Source organism: Panthera onca, chromosome B3 (genome assembly GCF_046562875.1).
Source record: "Panthera onca isolate mPanOnc1 chromosome B3, mPanOnc1 haplotype 2, whole genome shotgun sequence".
NCBI classification, from domain to species: domain Eukaryota; kingdom Metazoa; phylum Chordata; class Mammalia; order Carnivora; family Felidae; genus Panthera; species Panthera onca.
The window spans coordinates 146,130,229-146,148,658 of NC_138344.1; the positions used below are offsets into that span (position 1 = coordinate 146,130,229).

Below are 18,430 nucleotides of genomic sequence, written 5' to 3' on the forward strand. Positions count from 1 at the left end.
AGGCAAAAACATGAAGACAAAAGCTTCTGCACTGCAAAGGAAACAGTCAACAAAACTAAAAGGCAACCGATGGAATGGGAAAAGATATTTGCAAATGACATATCGGACAAAGGAAATCTATAAAGAACTCACCAAACTCCACACCCAAAAAAACAAATAATCCAGTGAAGAAATGGGCATAAAACATGAATAGACACTTCTCTAAAGAAGACATCCAGATGGCCATCAGGCACATGAGAAGATGCTCAATGTCGCTCCTCATCAGGGAAATACAAATCAAAACCACACTCAGATATCACCTCACGCCAGTCAGAATGGCTAAAATGAACAAATCAGGAGACTATAGATGCTGGAGAAGATGTGGAGAAATGGGAACCCTGTTGCACTGTTGGTGGGAATGCAAACTGGTGTAGCCGCTCTGGAAAACAGTGTGGAGGTTCCTCAAAAATTAAAAATAGACCTACCCTATGACCCAGCAATAGCACTGCTAGGAATTTACCCAAGGGATACAGGAGTGCTGATGCATAGGGGCATTTGAACCCCAATGTTTACAGCAGCACTTTCAACAATAGCCAAATTATGGAAAAAGCCTAAGTGTCCATCCACTGATGAACGGAGAAAGAAATTGTGGTTTATATACACAATGGAATACTACGTGGCAATGAGAAAGAATGAAATATGGCCTTCTGTAGCAACGTGGATGGAACTAGAGAGTGTTATGCTAAGTGAAATAAGTCATACAGAGAAAGGCAGTTACCATATGTTTTTACTCTTATGTGGATCCTGAGACACTTAACAGAAGACCATGCGGGAGGGGAAGGAAAAAAAATGGTTAGAGAGGGAGGGAGCCAAAGCATAAGAGACTCTTAAAAACTGAGAACAAACTGAGGGTTGATGGGGGGTGGGAAGGAGGGGAAGGCGGGTGATGGGCATGGAGGAGGGCACCTGTTGGGAGGAACACTGGGTATTGTATGGAAACCAATTTGACAATAAATTTCATATTGAAAAAATAAATTGAGGTAAATTCATTGGATATCTAATGAGATAAGAGGCTAAAGCACTAACTACTAGATGTAGGTTTGTGCTTTTGACTTGTTGCAAAATAAAGACTAAGGATATTTGGAACTGTTAAAAAACATGCTTTATGCTTAATGGATTCATAAGTCTACCACCTAAATTTTTCTAAGTAACAGACAATTTACAATTGGCCGCTATCTGGTTTTCACTGGAGACTAAGGTTTCTAAGAGTTAAAATTCTGCTAAATGTAGTTAAAACTGATAAAAATAACAAAGCAACTCTGTATGTAGGAAAGTAGGAGATATGAAAGAAAGATAAAAGAAATGTAAATATATTTTGTTGAAGGTAAAAGAAAGTAATTTTGTCCTATACAAAACTGGTTATTTGGAGAGAAATGGCTTGGGACAAAATCTAAATGCAAAGAAAAGTTGTGGAAGTTTCGTGAAGGAAATCTTTAAAAAGGAATTTTATGTGTGGTCAGGACGGACCAAAGTTAAAATAAATGGATTTTAAAACTATACAGGGTTAAGATTAAAATTCCTCCTGCTTTGAGCCAAAGGCTGGGAAAATGATGGCAATACCCTTGGTGCTGGCCTCCAAATCCTGCACCTTTGTGTTGTTCCTGTTTAGCAGGGGACTGGATGCCTCTGCCAGATGACGGAGGGATGATATTTGAAGGGCTTTTACTCAGATACATGGGAGCCATTTTACTAAACTTAGCCCGTCGTATGCCACAAATGGATATTCACATGGCTGAAACATATGTATGTGGGCATTGCCGAAAAAGGCAGGGGAATAGACCTTGACTTTGGCCCTTTAACCCCCTGCCTCAACGGCCAGTGATCGATATGTAAGTTACTGCTGAGCAAAAATAAACTTAGTGCACCCCACAACAACTACAGAAAACATAATACATTTTTGTTAATGGTAATGAATAAGTAAGTAAATACATAAACATATAAATAATTTTAACAAAAAGGGTAAAGCAGCAGGACTACATGCCCTTTTAAGTTGTTTCACTTAAGCCTTGGTTGGAATTACCCATTTCTTATAATCCACAAGGCCAAGCAATTGTAAAATGAGCATATATCATACTCAAAACATGTTAAAAAACAAAAAGGGGGAGATACCCCTGGCTGTCTGCATGACAACCTCAGCTTCTTGATCGGGCTATGATTACTCTTCACTTTTTAAATCTCAATCCTCAAGGACTCACCACGGCTGAGTGACATTCTTTGAAATCAGATAAACCCTCTCACCCTATGGTGCTCTGCAAAAACCCCTGAAGGGGGGCCCACACAGACTGGGCCCACTCAGCTTCCCACCTGGGGTCTAGGATATGCTTGTGTTCTTTCAGATTCCTGACCTCTGTGGATTCCCTCAGAGGGAACCATGAGGGAATGGCATGGTGGAGACCCCTAGGATATAGCCCAATGAACCAAGACTTCCGGAGAATGACCCTGAGGGAGCGGCCCCCTTCTTCAAGATGGGAGAAGCCTCTTCGTGGACTCCTCATCCTAAAGCCACTCTACAAACACAAGTCCTTGTCCATGATATAACACGGGGAAGCCTTAAAACGCCTGTCTAACCAGGCTGGCATCCTCTTACAACACAGTGATATTGCATATACCCCTGATTCGCATCTGATGGCCGTGACTTCTGTCATTAACAAACATTCAATATGTGTAAGCCTGATTATACTCCTTGCCCTCATTTGTCCAGGCCAAGCTCGATATTCATATTGGGCTCATCTCCTTAACCCACCTCTGACAGCTTAACACTCCTAGGAGGCAGCGGGGTCAGTACTGTTGTCTGGACACGTCCTCCACTGTGCAGGGCTGCCCATGGCTGGGCCTGGGCTGTCGGGGGGGTGTCCGAGCCACTGGAGGCTGGCACAGCCTTATTCTTATTAGCAATAATGACACTGAGTTCATGGGAGGAGCCACTCTTAACCCTCCCTTCCATATGGAACAAGAGCATTGGCTTTAAATGCCAAGACCTCAGTGGTGGCTTCCTCCAGCACCTCCTGTGTGTGTTACCAAACTCAACAACTTATCTGCTCGTATTAAACTAAGAATCAATTGGCTTTTGCAAGTACAGCCCAAAACCTCTACAAGGCCAGACAATTTTCCCTTTTTTCTCAGCCACAAACTTTGCTATACCTCAAAAAACAAGCATATCTCACGCTCCTAATGTTATAGCTTGCTCTAGTCTCAAATATTCAGACCACCCCTGGAACATTATTCCCTGGACAACCTGTTATGGAGAGACTGAGCATAATCTTCACTGGGGTAATTGGACTGTTATGACAGGGGTCCTAGAGGATATCATGAAACAAAATAGTCTAATAAGACCATATCCTTTGGCCAGCCTAGTAGGGGGATATTTTTTGGAAAAATGGAGATTTGTCTGGCCCTATAATTTCTGCATATAAAGGAAAATTAAAACGACCTTGGCTGTTAATCTTTGGAAGCTAGGTCTTCCCTTCTTCACTCTTCCTATTAGCCACGGTGAAATTTATGTAGAACCACATGCTAACCCAACTGGGGCCTCCCTGTACGATAACCAGTTCACATGGACCAGTTCAAGGGACTATTTGTGTCCCTTCTCCCTATGTTCTCTTTGCTACCTCCACCATCCAGATCTGACAACTAGGACATAATTATAATATCTCTATGCCCCAAGGCTGGTTTATGTCCTGCATAAGTCATGATAACATCATCCAATTAAACATCTCCTCTTTATTAGTGCTTAGACAGTGCGTCTCAGCCTGGTTCCTGTTAACAGCTCTGTGTCCTACATGCATCCATCAGGACTAGGCGTGCTTTCCAAGCTTCTTCGACACTGACACTCTGCTGCAAGGTGGAAAAGATTTGTTAGCCTGTTAATCACGGACATCCTAGCAGCAGTAGGCGTTATCGCCCCTGCCACTGTAGCTGGAGTCAGCCTGATCATACTATCCAGACAGCCCATGTCCTTAACAAATTAATAACACCAAAGAATCTGTAAGCCAAACTTCGATTAATAAACAAGTCTTGGCCTGCCTTGAAGCTCTTGAGGCTGCAGTGGAATTCATCGGAAAGAAATAGGAGGCCTTGTTCCTCCGCTCTAAACTGCTCTGTGACCCTAACAACCAGCATATACGCATGACTGCCATTCCTTAGAATCACTCCCAAGCTTGGGATGCTGTCCAGACACACCTTTGAAGTGTCTTTTCTTCCCATCTCTCTGACAATATAGAAGTTTTAGATATGACATTGAGCCAACAGCTACAATATACAGAGGATCAGCTTAAAAATGAATGAGCTGATTCCTGGGGAATGTGGCGTTACCTAAATCCTTTCTCACTTACGGCTAGCACCCATCTCAAATTCTGGATCACTCTGGGAGGCAGAATTCTTTTACTGTGTCTCTTTTTATGTCTTTGCAGAATCTCCCTCCAAGCCATCCAAAAGCAAAAGGAGGACCAGGAGCTCATCATGACAGTTCTCAAACACAAGACTAGAAGAACCAAGAAAAGTAAAAAAGGGGGAACTGTGGGGGATAAGCTTAGGAATCCCCCGGGCTTCCACCAACGGGTTAACAAGGCACAGAGAAGTACGAAGCTATAGGATGCTCACCCCCGAGTTTGGGTAAACAACACAAGGCAACCAAGAATAGGGGGGTATAGAGGCCCCCGATGCAAAGGTATATGAAATAAACAAGATTAGGCATTCAGGGCAGAAGCACCCCCAATTTAGTACTATAGCAGCTTTCACAGGAGAATAGGACCAAGCTAGGTAAATTGGTGAACTGGACTGTGGACCCCTGCACTGCAGGCGTAGCAGCCCAGAGCGGAGATGGTTAACGAAAGCAAAGGTGCCTCGTCAACCCTGAGGTCACGTGTCCTCCCTGCCTCATCCGCGAGGCTGAGATAAACAGAGGTGCTGCCTCAGGTCCGCTGTAAACAACCTTCCTCCCCACTGCCCGGCGCCCGGACTTTGTTTTGTATTAACCCAAACCCCTAACCCCGAGGATCCTCAAGACCCCCTTTCCCTCACGTCCAGAAGTTAATGTTCACAGATTCCTTGTCTCTTTGTGCGCGTCCATCGCCGTGTTTGTAAGCCTTCTGATCCTGATACAAACGGGGCAAGGGCCCTTATTCGGGTCTTGTCTTTTCCCGGACATTAGCCATCTCTCACTTTAATCCTGTGTCCCGCTCTCTTGCTGGCCAAGAGAGAACTTTAGACTTGGAGTCTATGACACAGGCCAAGGAGCAGAACCAGGTCAGGAGGAAGAGGACAGGGGCCTGGTGTGGGGGGACCTTCCGTGTGATGCTTTATAACAATGATGATGCTGGGCATGTGCGTGTGCTCAGGTGACCAGGGGTGCACGTGCACACACACCTGCAGCCTACACCTGGGGCTCTGTGCATGACAGCAGACCAGTCTCCAGCCTTGGCCGAGTCTGTCCAGGGGGCTGGTCCAGCCTCACCTGTGACATCACCTGTGATGGAGAGGCCTGGTTTGTGCCTGGGGAGGGCTCCCATCTGCTGGGTGTAGGAGAGTGGACATTGGAGGACGTCAGTGTGGACCTGGCCCTCAAGGAGCCTCGGGTGGGGGGTCGATCTCCTTACACACCTGCTTAGGGGATCAGGGGAGGGAAGGTAAGCAGGGCCAGGAGGCTGCTCTGATGACTGGAGAACAGATGTGCCTGAGGGGCCTGAGCCAGGGAAGAGGGTGCCCAGAGGGCAGGGGGCAATGCTGTGGAGATGGGCTGAGGACCAGGAGTCCCAGCCTCGGTGGGGACAGGGGCTGGTGCTGGGACATCACGGGGAGGCCTGCTGGGACACAGGCAGGTGGACTAGGGGGCTGAGGAGAGCCGTCTTTCTAGGGGACCCTTCAGGCTGCTGCCCAACAAGATGCCAGCACTTCCAGACCTGGCTGTAGGAGGCAGCGGGGTCAGTACTGTTGTGTGGACATGTCCTCCACTGTGCAGGGCTGCCCATGGCCGGGTCTGACGGGGGGGTGTCTGAGCCAGTGGAGGCTGGCACAGCCTTCCTGTGTGGCCCCCCCACCACATTGCTGGCATGGCCTCCACATGGCATCTGCCTCTACCCCACTCCTAGGGCCAACTCTCCATGCTCGAGCAGCGGGGGGATGGTGTCCTGCTACCTGCTTGGCCTGAGGTGTCCACCTCTGTCCCTCCAGGGCCTTGCCTGGGTGCTGCCCCCTGATGAGGTGGTGAGGGGGCCTGATAGCCAGCCTCTGAGGGGAGAGTGAGCCCTGGACCTCCAGTGTGAGCCCCCACCCTAGTGGGCCTCTGTCCCCTCTGCCCTGCAGGTGGCCTGCAGTCAGGGCCTGCTGTGGGCATGTGCGGGTCAGATTCTCTGGGCACCCCAGCCCAGCTCCCACTTCTGGGTGTACCTGGCTTCTGAGGTGCTGACTGTTCTCCCAAGCCAGTGGGGGTCCTGGGCCTTGGGGAGGCTCAGATGTCCCTGGGAGGGTTGTGTCTGGGATGACCAGCCTCCCCAGGGGAGGCCCCTGCTCTGAGCTCAGCAATGGGGCAGGTCTTGGTGGGAAATGGCTGTTCCTTGGGGGCCCGGCAGGGGTGACACCTACCTCCCACCCCTCCTAGTCCAGCACATGGCCTGTGGACATGAGGACAGGCTTCAGGGGGACAGGTGTCAGGGCATCCAAAGCCCTGAGTGCAGGGAAAATGTGTGCACACTCCAGGTGCCCACCAGGCTGGGGCAGGGTCATCCTGGCTGGGTGGCACAGACCCTTGGCTGCAGCCCCAGGACCCAGCCCTTCAGCTCCTCTGGGACTGCACCCCTCCCCCCCCCCCCCCCAGCCCTGGCCCCGTGCCCATGTGTGACTCACTGGCCGTGTCTGGGCTCCAGTTGGCGTTGAGCAACCTTCGGGAGGCCTCGTGCCGGACCACACACGTGTAGGTGTCCGGGCGAGGGGCCTGGGCCGTGCGGATGTGCAGGACTCTCCAGGTCTCGAAGGTGCTGCTCCCCAGCTCGGCTGTGGGGGGTGCAGTGGCAAAGGAAGCAGAGTCTACCTGGACCTGGTCCCTTAGCCAGGTGAGGAGGACGTCTGGGGGCGAGAAGCCGGACACCTTGCACAGGAGCCAGGAGGCTGCTCTGGACACAGTCAGGACGTGGACCGTGAGGCTGCTGGGCGCAGAGGCAGCTGCGAGGAGAAGCCTGGTCATGCGCGGGCCACCCGGGGCCTTGGGGGAAGCTGGGCGGCCCGGGTCCTGGACAGAGGAGCGGCTGTGCCAGGCGGGGGGTGCGCGCGCGCAGGGCCCCCAGCCTCACCGTGTTCCCTGGGGGCTGTGGAGGGGGCCTCACCGTGTTCCTTGGGAGCTGCGGACACCACTTGGGAAGCTACGCCCGGGCCGCTCAGCGTGCAGGTGATGTTGGCCCCCGAGGCCCAGGAGGCCACGGGCAAGTCCAGGCGGCTTCTCAGGCTCTGGGAACCATTGGCATTCTCCTCCAGCGGCCCACTGCTGGCACCCCGGCCACCTCCCAGGACAAGCGGGACTCCTGAAGGCCAGCCCCCACTGCCAGGCAGGTGAAGGTGGCCTGTCCCTTGAGCCATGGGCCCTGCAGGGGAGGCTGTGGCAGGTAGAGGCCGGGAGGGCTGGTGTGGTTCCGACACTCTGCCAGAGGACAGTGGCCTCGGTCACTGGGGGCACTGGGGCGCGCAGACCCGGCCTGGGGGTGGTGCTGTGGGCAGTGCGACATGCCCTCTCTGATTCTGCCTAGCTCTCCCTGGTGCAGACCCGGCTTTTGTCGCCTCCTGGCCTCCCGCCACCGGCCCGGGGGCTTGCTCCCAAGCTGGGCTGTCCCCGGGGCTCCCAAATCTGTTCTTCCCCTTCTTCCCCGCTCTGTGCCCCAGGGCACTGACCTCTGAGACTGGCGTCCGCTGTCCTTTCCGGCTCTCTGGTTTGTGCCTGGGTGTGGCTGGTGGAAGGCACTGTGGAGGGAGGTCGGGGGAGAGACTGTGTGCTGCACAGGTGGTCGGGCTGTGGCCTCCCTGGGCCCCTCAGCCTTCCTGCTCTCTGGGGTTCTGAGACCTGCCCGGACCCGCCACTGTCCCCTAGTCACCACGCCACAGTCACTTCCACACTTGTGGCGAAAATGGCCGGTGAGTTACCGGTCCCAGAAGTTTGCTCTGTAAAGGGTCAGACAGCAAACCTTTAGGCTTTTCTGTCTCTCCTCCTCTCACCCCCTCCCCCCCTCCGCCATTCCTCTCAAACTGCAAAGACTGCTCCCAGCTTGTAGGAGGAAACAGGCTGTGGGCAGTGTCTGGCTGCGGGCGTGCTGAGGCTCACAGGCCCCGGGGGATGGGGACCAGTGAGCGAGTCCCGCTGCACAGGACCACTCTGCATTCTTGCCCGGGGGACTCCCCTGTCTCTTGATCAGTCCCCCCACGTGGAGCCAGGGCCCTGGCCGTGTTTGGAGATGGGGGTGTCGCGGCTCTGGCCTGGGTGGGGGCCACCCGTGGGGGGAGGCTCTCTGTCCAAATGCTTCTGCTAACGTGGCACAGGGGTGACTGTCAGACCCTCCTCCCGAGACGCCAGCAGGGCGACGGGGAGCCAGTGCGGGCGGGAGGGGAGGGTGGCTCCTGCTGTGGGGAGGCCTTGGGTCCCATGCCACGGCCCCCGAGCCTTCAGGGGGCATGCTACAGTTCTGTAAGGGTCACTCCTGGCCGCTTTGGTGACACATCCTCACGTGAGGCCCCATGACAAGCTCAGGGCCCAGTCCTGTGGGCTGCTGGGTCAGCTGCGTCCCAGTCCTGGCCCTTGGGCCTGCCTTTGTCGGCTATGCTTTCACAGGGTGTCTTGGGTGGGTCTCCTGTTCATAAAGGGCCAGAGGCGTGTCTGCTGGTGCCAAGCACAGAGGCTGGCGCACAGTAGGTGCTTGGTAGACGTCAGTTCAGGGCCTGTCTTTCCTGACTCAGATGGGACTTGAAGCCTTGCGGGAGAAGTCATGGAGGGCTGCCTGAAGGGGGCATCCTAAGAGATGGGAAGGCAGGAAAGGGTGTGCTGGGGTGGGGGCTCCTCACCTGAGACCCTGGCAGTGCTGGGCACTGTGGTGGAGTCCTCTGATGGGGTTGGCCCAAGAGTCGACAGGGGGGTCTTAGTTTCCCAAGATGCTGAAATCAGAGGAAAGTGGCAGGTGAGGGTCGGACCGTGTGTACACTGAGGTGGGAGGGCTGCGTGGTGGACGGGAGGACCTGGAAATGGCGGGAGGGAGGGACGAGCTGGTTGTGCTGTGCAGAGGTGGGGACTGGGCCGTGGGAAGCCTCACACTCAGCCTCTGCCTTTCTTTTGCACCCTGAGGACAGGGTCTGCGGGGAAAGGGTTTGAGGGTTGGGGTGATGAGAGGTGACCCTCATGGGCGCCGTGCTGAGGCGTGGGTGCCTGTGTCGGTCCTTGGGGTCAGGCCCTGGTGGAAGGTGTGGGAGACCCAGGAGGGCCCTCCTTGTGGTCTTGGGGCCACCCACCTGGCCACCGGAAGGCCTTCTGCAGCTTGCCGCTGGCGGTGCTGCACTGGTGGGGGTCTGGCTTCCACTGGGCAGTCAGGAAGGACAGCTCAATGTTGTCTTGTGCCTTCGGCATGAAGAGATTGGTCTTTGTGTCCTGGTCCTGCTTCCCCCGAAACCGAGGTCACCTGTACTGACTCTCGGGAGTATCCTCTTGCCAAGCAGGCCAGGACTACGGAGTCGCCTTCTTTCAGGGCTTGACACTCCGAGACCAAGGGGAACACGTGCAGCGCTTCTCCGGAGGCTGGAAGACAGACACGGGGTTCTGGGGTTGGGGCTCCCAAGGGTGCGGGGTGGGGGTGTGTGGCAGGGCAGAGCTGGCCGAGTGGCAGGGGCTCCCACTGCGGAGCCCGAGGTTGGGGTTGCCCAGACCCCAGTGCAGAGCGGTCCCTCCGTGATGGGCCTGGGGCTATGTGTCCCCACACCCAGGGCTCCAGCTGCTGGCCCCTGGCCACCGCGGCACAGGTGCCGTTTGCCTGCAGAGGGGCCACGTGGCCAGACTTCTGTGTGGTTCTCTGAGGAGTGAGTGGGGTCAGCCCTCCCCCCCACCCCCCGACCCTGTGCCCTGGGGTGGGGTGGACAGGCTGTGTTGCACACTGGGCCCTATGGGCGGCAGGTCCCAGGATGAGGGACTCCAGGTGGGCTGTCTCCAGTCCCCTTGTCCTCTCCCCAGGGACCTGGATGGCCAAGGGCGGCTGAGCAAGCATGAGGCCCCTGATGGCTCTGCTGTATCTTAGTCTGTGGGCCCTTTCCTCCTGGCTCCTGCCTCATCCCACGTCCCCCCAGGGCACCATGCTGCCATTGCATAGACAGGGTCAGTCATGCCCATTCTTCAGCCTGGACTGAGGTTGTCTGGGTGGGTGGGGGCGCCAACCCCCCTCCTCACTGGTCCCCTGGGGGCGGGACCCACCTCTCTGCTCTCCCAAGCACCTGGCCACCGTGCCCCTGCCTTCTCCCATCCACATGCCAGAGGCCCCCGCTGCGCAGCCTCCCTGTCTTCCCCTTGGGCCCTGAACTTGGGTCTGTGGGCTGCATTGCATCCTAAACCCCACTGCCTCAGAACGTGATCTTGTTGGGGGGACACAGTCACAGTAGGTAAAGTCATGAGGTCATACTGCCAGAGGGTGGGCTCCAAATGCAGCATGACTGTCCTTACAAAAGGGGATATAGACATTAACAGGAAGTGCTCTGCATGAGGATGACGGTGGGACTGGGGGGAGGACTACGGATCAGACAGGGCGCTGCGCGGGAGGACGATGGAGGGACTGGGGGGAGGATCAGGGATAAGACACGGCGTTGTGTGGGAGGATGACGGTGGGACTTGGGGGAGGACCAGGGATCAGACATGGTGCTGCGCGCGAGGGTGACGGAGGGACTGGGGGGAGGAGCAGGGATCAGACACGGCGCTGTGCGGGAGGACGATAGAGGGATTGGAAGGAAGACCCAGGATCGGACACAACGGGCAGACGCCAGGGTTGGGGGGCATGGAGGGAATGCGCCCCCAGAAGTGACATGGTCGGTGTCCGGCTCCCGCTGTGTCAGCTGCTGCAGGAGAAGAGGGGCATCCACACTCCGGTGCCAGAAGTGGGGTGTGACAGAGCTGACACGTGGAAGTACCCGTGTAGAGTGTCAGAACCCGAGGCTGCGGTTCTGAGGTGCACGTCAGAAAAAGCCGGACTGCCTTGAAGGCTGTTCGCATGAATTTGGATGTTACAGGCAATTCTGATGAGGGCTTGGAGAGGAAGGGAGGGCGGAGGGCCTCATGTCTCAGCTGTGCGCCGTGTGGACACGTGGCTCGGGAGGTTTCTGAGCAAAGTGCCGGAGGACGGGCTGGGCCTCTGCTGTCTGCTCCTGGTGGATGTGGGAGAAGGGAGAGGGAGAGGAAGGCAGGGAGCTGGCAGCGAGGAGCCAGAACTAGAAGCTCTGGGAGGGTCTCTTCCTGTCTGGACACAGGGCCCAGGGTCTGGCCGGGCCTCCTTTCGCTAAGGCATCACCTGTGTGGTCCAAGCAAGCATGTCAGTAGGAGCCATGTGGTTACCCAGGAAAGGTCTGGCCTCCACCTGGGCCCTCGCTGCCACCGCCCCATGGCCTGTGGCCACCCTGGCTGTCTGTGCGGTGTCCAGGCGAGCCTCTGACATGGGTCCCACCCCCGCCTCTGCCACGGCCTGCCCCTCGTCTGCGGTGGCCTGGGGGGACGGAGACTGTTCCTGTGCCTCCCCTCTGCCAGATGCTCTCCTAACCGTCTCACCAGAAACTTCTCCTCCCATCCACACGCCCCAGATGCCTCAGCAGGTGGGACAAACCCTCGGGACAGGGACTTGTAGGTGGACAGCCCTGCTGGTTGCACACAAATCCCTGAGGCCCAAGCTTGGTTGCCGGCTCCCGACATGATTGGGACCCTCTCGAGCTCAGCTGCCGTCCTTCAGCATACTGGATGAGCCTGAGACTCTGGGTCTCCCTCACAGAGATCTTTCCCGCCATGTCCCCTGGCAGGCAGTGTGCAGACAGACCCGCCCCCCGCTTTCCCACACACGCTTCGCAACGAAGGATGGCCACCCCTGGATGCACACACAGCACACATGGGTGCAGTTTGGGATAAAGAACCTTCACGAGGAAGCAGTTTCACAGGATAAAATATACACGTTTATTTCAAGGCGACATGAGTGCACACTGCAGAGCGGTGCTGCGTCCACGGCATTTGGCCTGGTCTTGAGAAGCCTGCGTCTTTGGGCGGCAAGCGGGAGGGGTGACGTGGGAAGGATTTAAGTGCAAGTCGACAGGCTCTGCAGGTTGGGAACCCCGGGCCCCAAGGCGGTGCCCCCCTGGGTCCCATCTTCTGGGTCTCTGAAGTTCTTAGCGGGGGGGGTCATTTCACCTGCAGACGACAGACACATGAGCTGTTTCCCTGCTTCCCGAGGACAGTGGGTCAGGCTCAGCCTGAGGCCATCTGTGCACCCCCCCCCCCCCTCCAGGCCGCCACTACCTTGAACAGGGTGACTGTGGTGCTGTAGAAGACGCTGAGGAGGAAGAGAACGATGAAGGTGGAGGCCATGGTGTTCAGATTCTCGAAGCCCTCCTCCTCGGCGCTCACCTCCCCCTCTGCAGGGGACACAGCACAGAGGGGTCAGGCCCGGCACCAGCACAATCCAGCCCTAGAACCACCCTCGGCCCTCGGCTGTGCTGCACCCGGGAGGGACAGGTGGGGCAGGAGAGGGTGTCCATGGCCTCCTGGCCTTGCAGTCTCCCTTGCACCCACCTTGTGGGGCTGAGGGCCCCTGGGCTCAGTCGGGAAGGGTCTCAGCCAAGCGTTAGCTGGGCCTTGACAGCCCAAAGCAGGGGGCCAGGTGGAGGCAGAATGTGGCCAAAGCAGAGCAGGGTAGCCCTGAGCACCTTGTCTAGGAGCCCTGGGATGGCAGAGAGTGCGACAGAGAAACATAGACGTGGGGGTGCAGCCTGGGCTGGGGCCGGAGGCAGTGACCCCAGAAGAGTGGCTCACAGTGTCCTGAACTCTCCTGTGGGGTGTGGTGACACAGCCGGAGCCACCTGCGGCTGAGAGGCAGAGAGCAGGGCCCGCTGCCACCTGTGGTTTGGGACAGGTGTGGCCCTGGCCGCCGAGGCCAGAGAGGGCTGGCAGTGAGGAGCTGGCAGATGTCTGGGCCCAAGGGGACCTCTTCACTTCCTAGTGAGATTCCCACTCGCTGTCTCTCTTTCTGGGAGTGAATAGCATTTGTGGGGCCCTGGCTGGCTTGTCTGCCCTCCCAGAACTCTGGGGCCAAAGGGTCAGACAGAGCCCTGAGACTCCAGGGAGGCTAACACTGGGGTGGTCAGGCTGAGGACACTCAGTGGGGTCTGCAGCCCCTGCACAGGTGAACTCGGGTGCCCAAGGGCTTGGTGCGCAGAGAGGGCCTGGGACGGGGCCCGAAGGGGGCTGTGTTGCCTTTGCCCATTCAGGAGAGGAGATCCTACTCACGCCCCTCCCCTTTTCTGCCCACTGGGCTCTGTTCTCCCTTACTCCTGCTTCTGGGGCCTCACTCCCCACCCTTTCCAGGGCTGGGTGTTTGCAGGGGCTCCCCACTCAGATCACGCTCTCTACAGCCTCCCTCTAGGGAGGGGCCTCCCCACCTCTGGGGCCGGTGGTCAGGCACTGCCTGCCTTGTCCATTCACCCGTGGGTGCCTGGGCATGGCAGGGGCTTCCTTTGGCCCTGGGCCTGCCAACGGCGGCTATGGTCAGTGCCCAGGCTGGGCCAGCCCATGGACACACCTCCGAGCTGAGACAGAAGGATGAGCAGAGCGTGGGCATGAAGGCCTGCGGAAAGTGACGTGGCTAGAGAGGGCGTAAATGCCTGCCTGAGGCACCGAGTGACCTCGTGTGCGCACGTCAGCGTATCTGTGACTGTGTGTATGTGTGTGTACCTATGTGTGCATGTGTCTGCGTGTGTCCACATGTATGGGTGTGTGCTCGTATGTATGTGTGTGCATGTCTATATCCCTGTGCATCTCTGTGTGTGTATGCAAGTTCCTCCATGTCTATGTCCATGGGTGTATATGCATGTGTATTTGCACCCACGTACAGTGCATGAGTGCCTGTGTCCATGTACATGTGTGTTTCCTGTGTGTGTGTTTACATGTCTGCATGGGTGTGCATGTGTGTGTCTGTGTGTCCATGTTTCTGTGCCTGTGCATGTGTAAGTACCCATGTGCATGCACGTGTGTGCCTGTGTACATGTGTGTGTGTCCATGTGTCTGTGTGTGTGCATGTGTGCATGTGTGTGTGTCCATGTGTCTGTGTCTGTGTGTGCATGTGTGTGCATGTGTGTGCATGTGTGTATGTCCATGTGTCCGTACCTATGTGTGCATGTGTGTGCATGTGTATGTGTCCATGTGTCCGTGCCTGTGTGTAAGTACCCATGTGCATGCACGTGTGTGCCTGTGTGCATGTGTGTGTGTCCATGTGTCTGTGTGTCCATGTGTCTGTGCCTGTGCACGTGTAAGTACCCGTGTGCATGCACGTATAAGCTTGCATGTGTGTGCATGTGTGTGTGTCCATGTGTCTGTGTGTGTGCATGTGTGCAGGTGTGTGTATGTGTGTGAGTCCATGTGTCTGTGCCCGTGTGTGTGTAAGTACCCATGTGCATGCACATGTGTGCCTGTGTGCATGCGGGTGTGTCCATGTGTCTATGTCTGTATGTATGCAGGTACCCACGTGCATGCACATATAAGCCTGCACGTGTGCGCATGTGTGCATGTGTCCGTGTGTGTGTACGTGTGTGCCACACACCTGGGTGGCCATGAGAGCAGTGAGAGGAGCACAGAGACTTTCAGAGGCTGGGTGGGGGCAGGGGTGGTGGTAGAGGTTGGTCTGGGGGTGAGGACAGCACAGCTGTGGCCCCGGTAGGCGAGAGCATCGCTCACTCAGGACGAGCATCTTTTGAATGGATGTTTTTATTTCTAATTTTGATAAAACGCCACATCTCACCCCATTGACACGGTTAGTTTGCACACATGCACACACAGCGACGGGTTCCCCAGGACTCTGGGATCCACCCGGAGTGGGGCGGCCCACAGGTCAGTAGCAGGTGGCGGCCGTGTCAGACAAGACCAGGGACACGTTGTACAGGGTGGGTTTACCGGTGGACTTGTCCACGCTCCTCTCCGTCACCATGTGGGGCAGGGCCTCGTGGCCCACAACACAGGTGTAGGTCTCCCCCGAGCTCCACTCCTCCTCACTCACAGTCAGGGTGCTGTGGACAAAGTAGAGGTGGGGGTCTTGGGGCTCGGGCTTCGGGTCACTGGTCACGTAACTCTCAGAGGACATGGGTTGGCCTTTCTGCAGCCATTGCACGAACACATCTGCGGGTGAGAAGCCCTTCACCAGGCAAGTGACTGTGGCTGACTCCCGCAGGCTCAGCTGCTCCCGGCTGGGTGGCAGGACGTAGACGGAGGGCGGTTGCTTGTTGACGTCTGTGGGAGGAAAGGCAGCTGTGAGCTCAGGTGGGGGGCTGGGGGGAGAGGCTGTGGGAGAGTCCCGGGGCAGAAGAGAAGCGGACCCCTACCCTTGAGTTTAGAGATGGTCTTCTTCAGTGGCGAGGGCAGATCTGTGTGGGTCACCGTGCAGGTGAAGTCCTCCCCTGACTCCCAGTCCTCTGCACAGACGGTGGCCTCCCCTGTGGCACTGAAGGTGTTGTTGAGGTTGCTCTGGAAGATGGTGGTGGTTGGCAGAAAGTCGCCATTCTGGCGGGTCCAGGAGACGTTCAGGCTGTCGCGGGTGGTCAGGTCTACGACCCTGCAGGACAGCTTGGCCGACTTGGTTTGGAAGATGCTGGCGAAGGTGGGGGGAATGGCGAAGATTCTGATGGTGGCCTGCGTGTCTGGATCAGGAGAGAGTTTGTGTCAGTGACTGGCTGGATGGGCAACCGGGCAAAGGGGGGAGGTTTTCCCAAGAGAACAGAAGCTGGCCACGCCGAGCCTTCCTGAGCCCCAAGGACCCCTTGGAGGGGATGCTGGGCCCCCCCACCTGACAAGTGGCCCCCTCCCTGCCCTTGGCCGCTCCAGGAAGCCAAGGCTCAGGAAGCGGCTGCCCTGAGTGGGCACCTATGAGTGTGAGGAGGGGTCCCTGCCCCAAGGGGCTGCACCAGGGGCCAGGACAACTCACTGAGGATGCATGCGGAGGACACGTTCTTCTTGAAGGTCAGCCCATTGTGCTCCACATTGCAAGTGAACACGCTCTGGCTGAGCCAGGCATTCTCGGTGATGGTCAGCGTGCTGAGCACCTTGAAGGTCACGGGCCCGGGCCCTTGGTTCTCAGCCTCCACGTTGCCTGGGTTGAAGCCCGACTTGATGGGCTTCCCATCACGAAGCCAGGACACAGAGATCTTCTTGGGGCTGAAGCCTGTTGCCTGACAGAGGAGCTGGGACGTGCGCTGGTTGTTGTCAGAGAAGGCGTCACGGGGTGGGATGAAGACAGTCACGTTGGGGGACAGCTCTAGAGGCACTGCGGTGAAGGGGACAAGACGTCAGCCCACCTGACCCCCCTCCCTGCCCCCATCCCCGGCCATGGGTAGGAGAGCCCGACTCTCACCTGGGATGGGCACGTTCACCTCACTGTTGCCATTGGGGTGTTTCACATTGCATGTGAGGAAGTCATCTGAACCCTGGAGGACGTCCACGGAGGGCAGGAGCACCTGAGAGGTAGCCACGTACTTGCCCTCTCTCAGGACTGGAGGGAAGGTCTGGATGTCCTGGTTGTTGACCACACTGTTGTTCTTGTAGTTCCAGGAGAAGGTGACGGAGCTGGGCAGGAAGTCCCGGGCCAGGCAGCCCATGGCCACCAGGGGCTCATCGGACAGGGAGCTCTCACAGGTGATGAGGGGGAAGAGATTTGGACGGGATGAGGTCTCTGAGGACCAGAGAGGGACAAGAGACAGGGGTGAGAAGGCGTCTCCTTCCCACGCTCTGCCAGGCGGGCCAACGCCAACCACATGGCTCCCTCATTTCGCTACCATGAGGGCTGCCCTCGCGGCCTCCCCAGCCTGGACTGACGGCTCAGTGGGCAGCTGTGTTGAGGCCCAGGTCCTGCTGGGAAGGGGAGGCAAGGCGGCCCCTGCCCTGCTGCAGAAGTCCAGCTCTGGGCTTGTGGGAAGTTGGGGGTGCTTCACGCTGGGAGGGGCAGATGTGACCTCCTCCCAGCACCTGCCACCCTTGCACTCAAGTGCACTCTGGTACCTGGCTCTCAGCTCAGGACAGCTCGGCTCTGACTGGCGGTGCCTTCCCTCTGAGACCCTAGAGCCACGTAGGCACACTCAGCCACGAGCCCCGTGAACTGTCCATGTGGCAGGCTGACAGCATGGAGAGAGGACCCCCCAAGCTCCCAGACAGACCACCAGCCCAGGCCTGTGTGTCCAGGGTCAGCAGAGACTGTGAACACGAGGAGTGGGAATCATGCAGATTCCTCTTGGCCCGTCCTTAGCACAACCAGGTCATTGAAGTCAGTCCAGTGTTAGTCAGGGTTAGCAAGGCCAGGTCTCCCCAATTAGAACTAAATGGCCCAACATGGGTTATTCTAGCACAAGCCTGGACATCAGACTCCTCTAAGCCAAGCCACTCAGAGAGTCCATTTCTGCTGGGCCAGCTCGGTGACCCTGATTAATTGGTTTGGTGTACTAACCCTAGCACACATCAGCCCAACCCAGCTCAGCCCAGCTCAGCTCAGCCCAGCTCAGCCTCATTCAGCCCAGCTCAGCCCAGCTCAGCCCGGCCCAGCCTGGCCTACTCCAGCTTAGCTCAACCCAGCTCAACCCAACTCATCTCAGCTCAGCCCAGCCCAGCTCAGCCCAGCTCAGCCCAGCTCAGCCCAGTTCAGCCTAGAACAGTTCAGCCCAGTGCAACCTAGCTAAACTCAGCCTGGCCCAGCCCTGCCCGGTTTAGCTCAACCTATCCTAGCCCATCCCAGCCTAGCCCTGCTCATCCCAGTCCAGCCCAGTTCAGCTCAGCCCAGCTCAGCTCAGCTCAGCCCAGCGCAGCCCAGTTCAGCCCAGACCAGAACAGTCCAGCTCAGCCCAACCCAGCCCAGCCCGGTTTAGCTTAGCCCAGTTCAGCCCAGTTCAGTCCAGCTCAGCCCAGAACAGCCCAGCCCAGCTCAGCTCAGCTCAGCTCAGCCCAGTTCAGCCCAGTTCAGCCCACCCCAGCCCAGTTCAGCTCAGCTCAACCCAGCTCAGCCCAGCTAAACTCATCCCAGCTCAGTTTAGCCCATCTCAGCCCCAGCTCAGCCCCAGCTCAGCCCAGCTCAGCCCAGTGCGACCCAGCTAAGCTCAGCCCAGCCCAGCCCGGTTTAGCTCAACCTAGCCCAGCCCAGCTCAGCCCAGCTCAGCTCAGCCC

General features: G+C 57.0%; 2 gene segments (V, D, J or C); both read right to left on the bottom strand.

Annotated features, from left to right (window-relative positions):
- The window catches only part of LOC132675422 (immunoglobulin delta heavy chain-like), a 33,647-nt gene that overhangs the window by 9,488 nt on the left and 5,729 nt on the right, over positions 1-18,430 (bottom strand). The window contains 5 exon segments of the C gene segment in view: positions 6,880-7,194; positions 7,356-7,666; positions 7,915-7,983; positions 9,076-9,165; positions 9,517-9,799. Coding sequence covers positions 6,880-7,194; positions 7,356-7,666; positions 7,915-7,983; positions 9,076-9,165; positions 9,517-9,631 — 900 coding nt within the window.
- LOC132675423 (Ig mu chain C region membrane-bound form-like) overlaps positions 12,176-18,430 on the bottom strand; it is a 242,761-nt gene continuing 236,506 nt past the window's right edge. Inside the window, 6 exon segments of the C gene segment in view lie at positions 12,176-12,430; positions 12,539-12,654; positions 15,185-15,517; positions 15,610-15,924; positions 16,209-16,547; positions 16,635-16,952. Of these exon segments, the coding sequence occupies positions 12,422-12,430; positions 12,539-12,654; positions 15,185-15,517; positions 15,610-15,924; positions 16,209-16,547; positions 16,635-16,952 (1,430 nt within the window).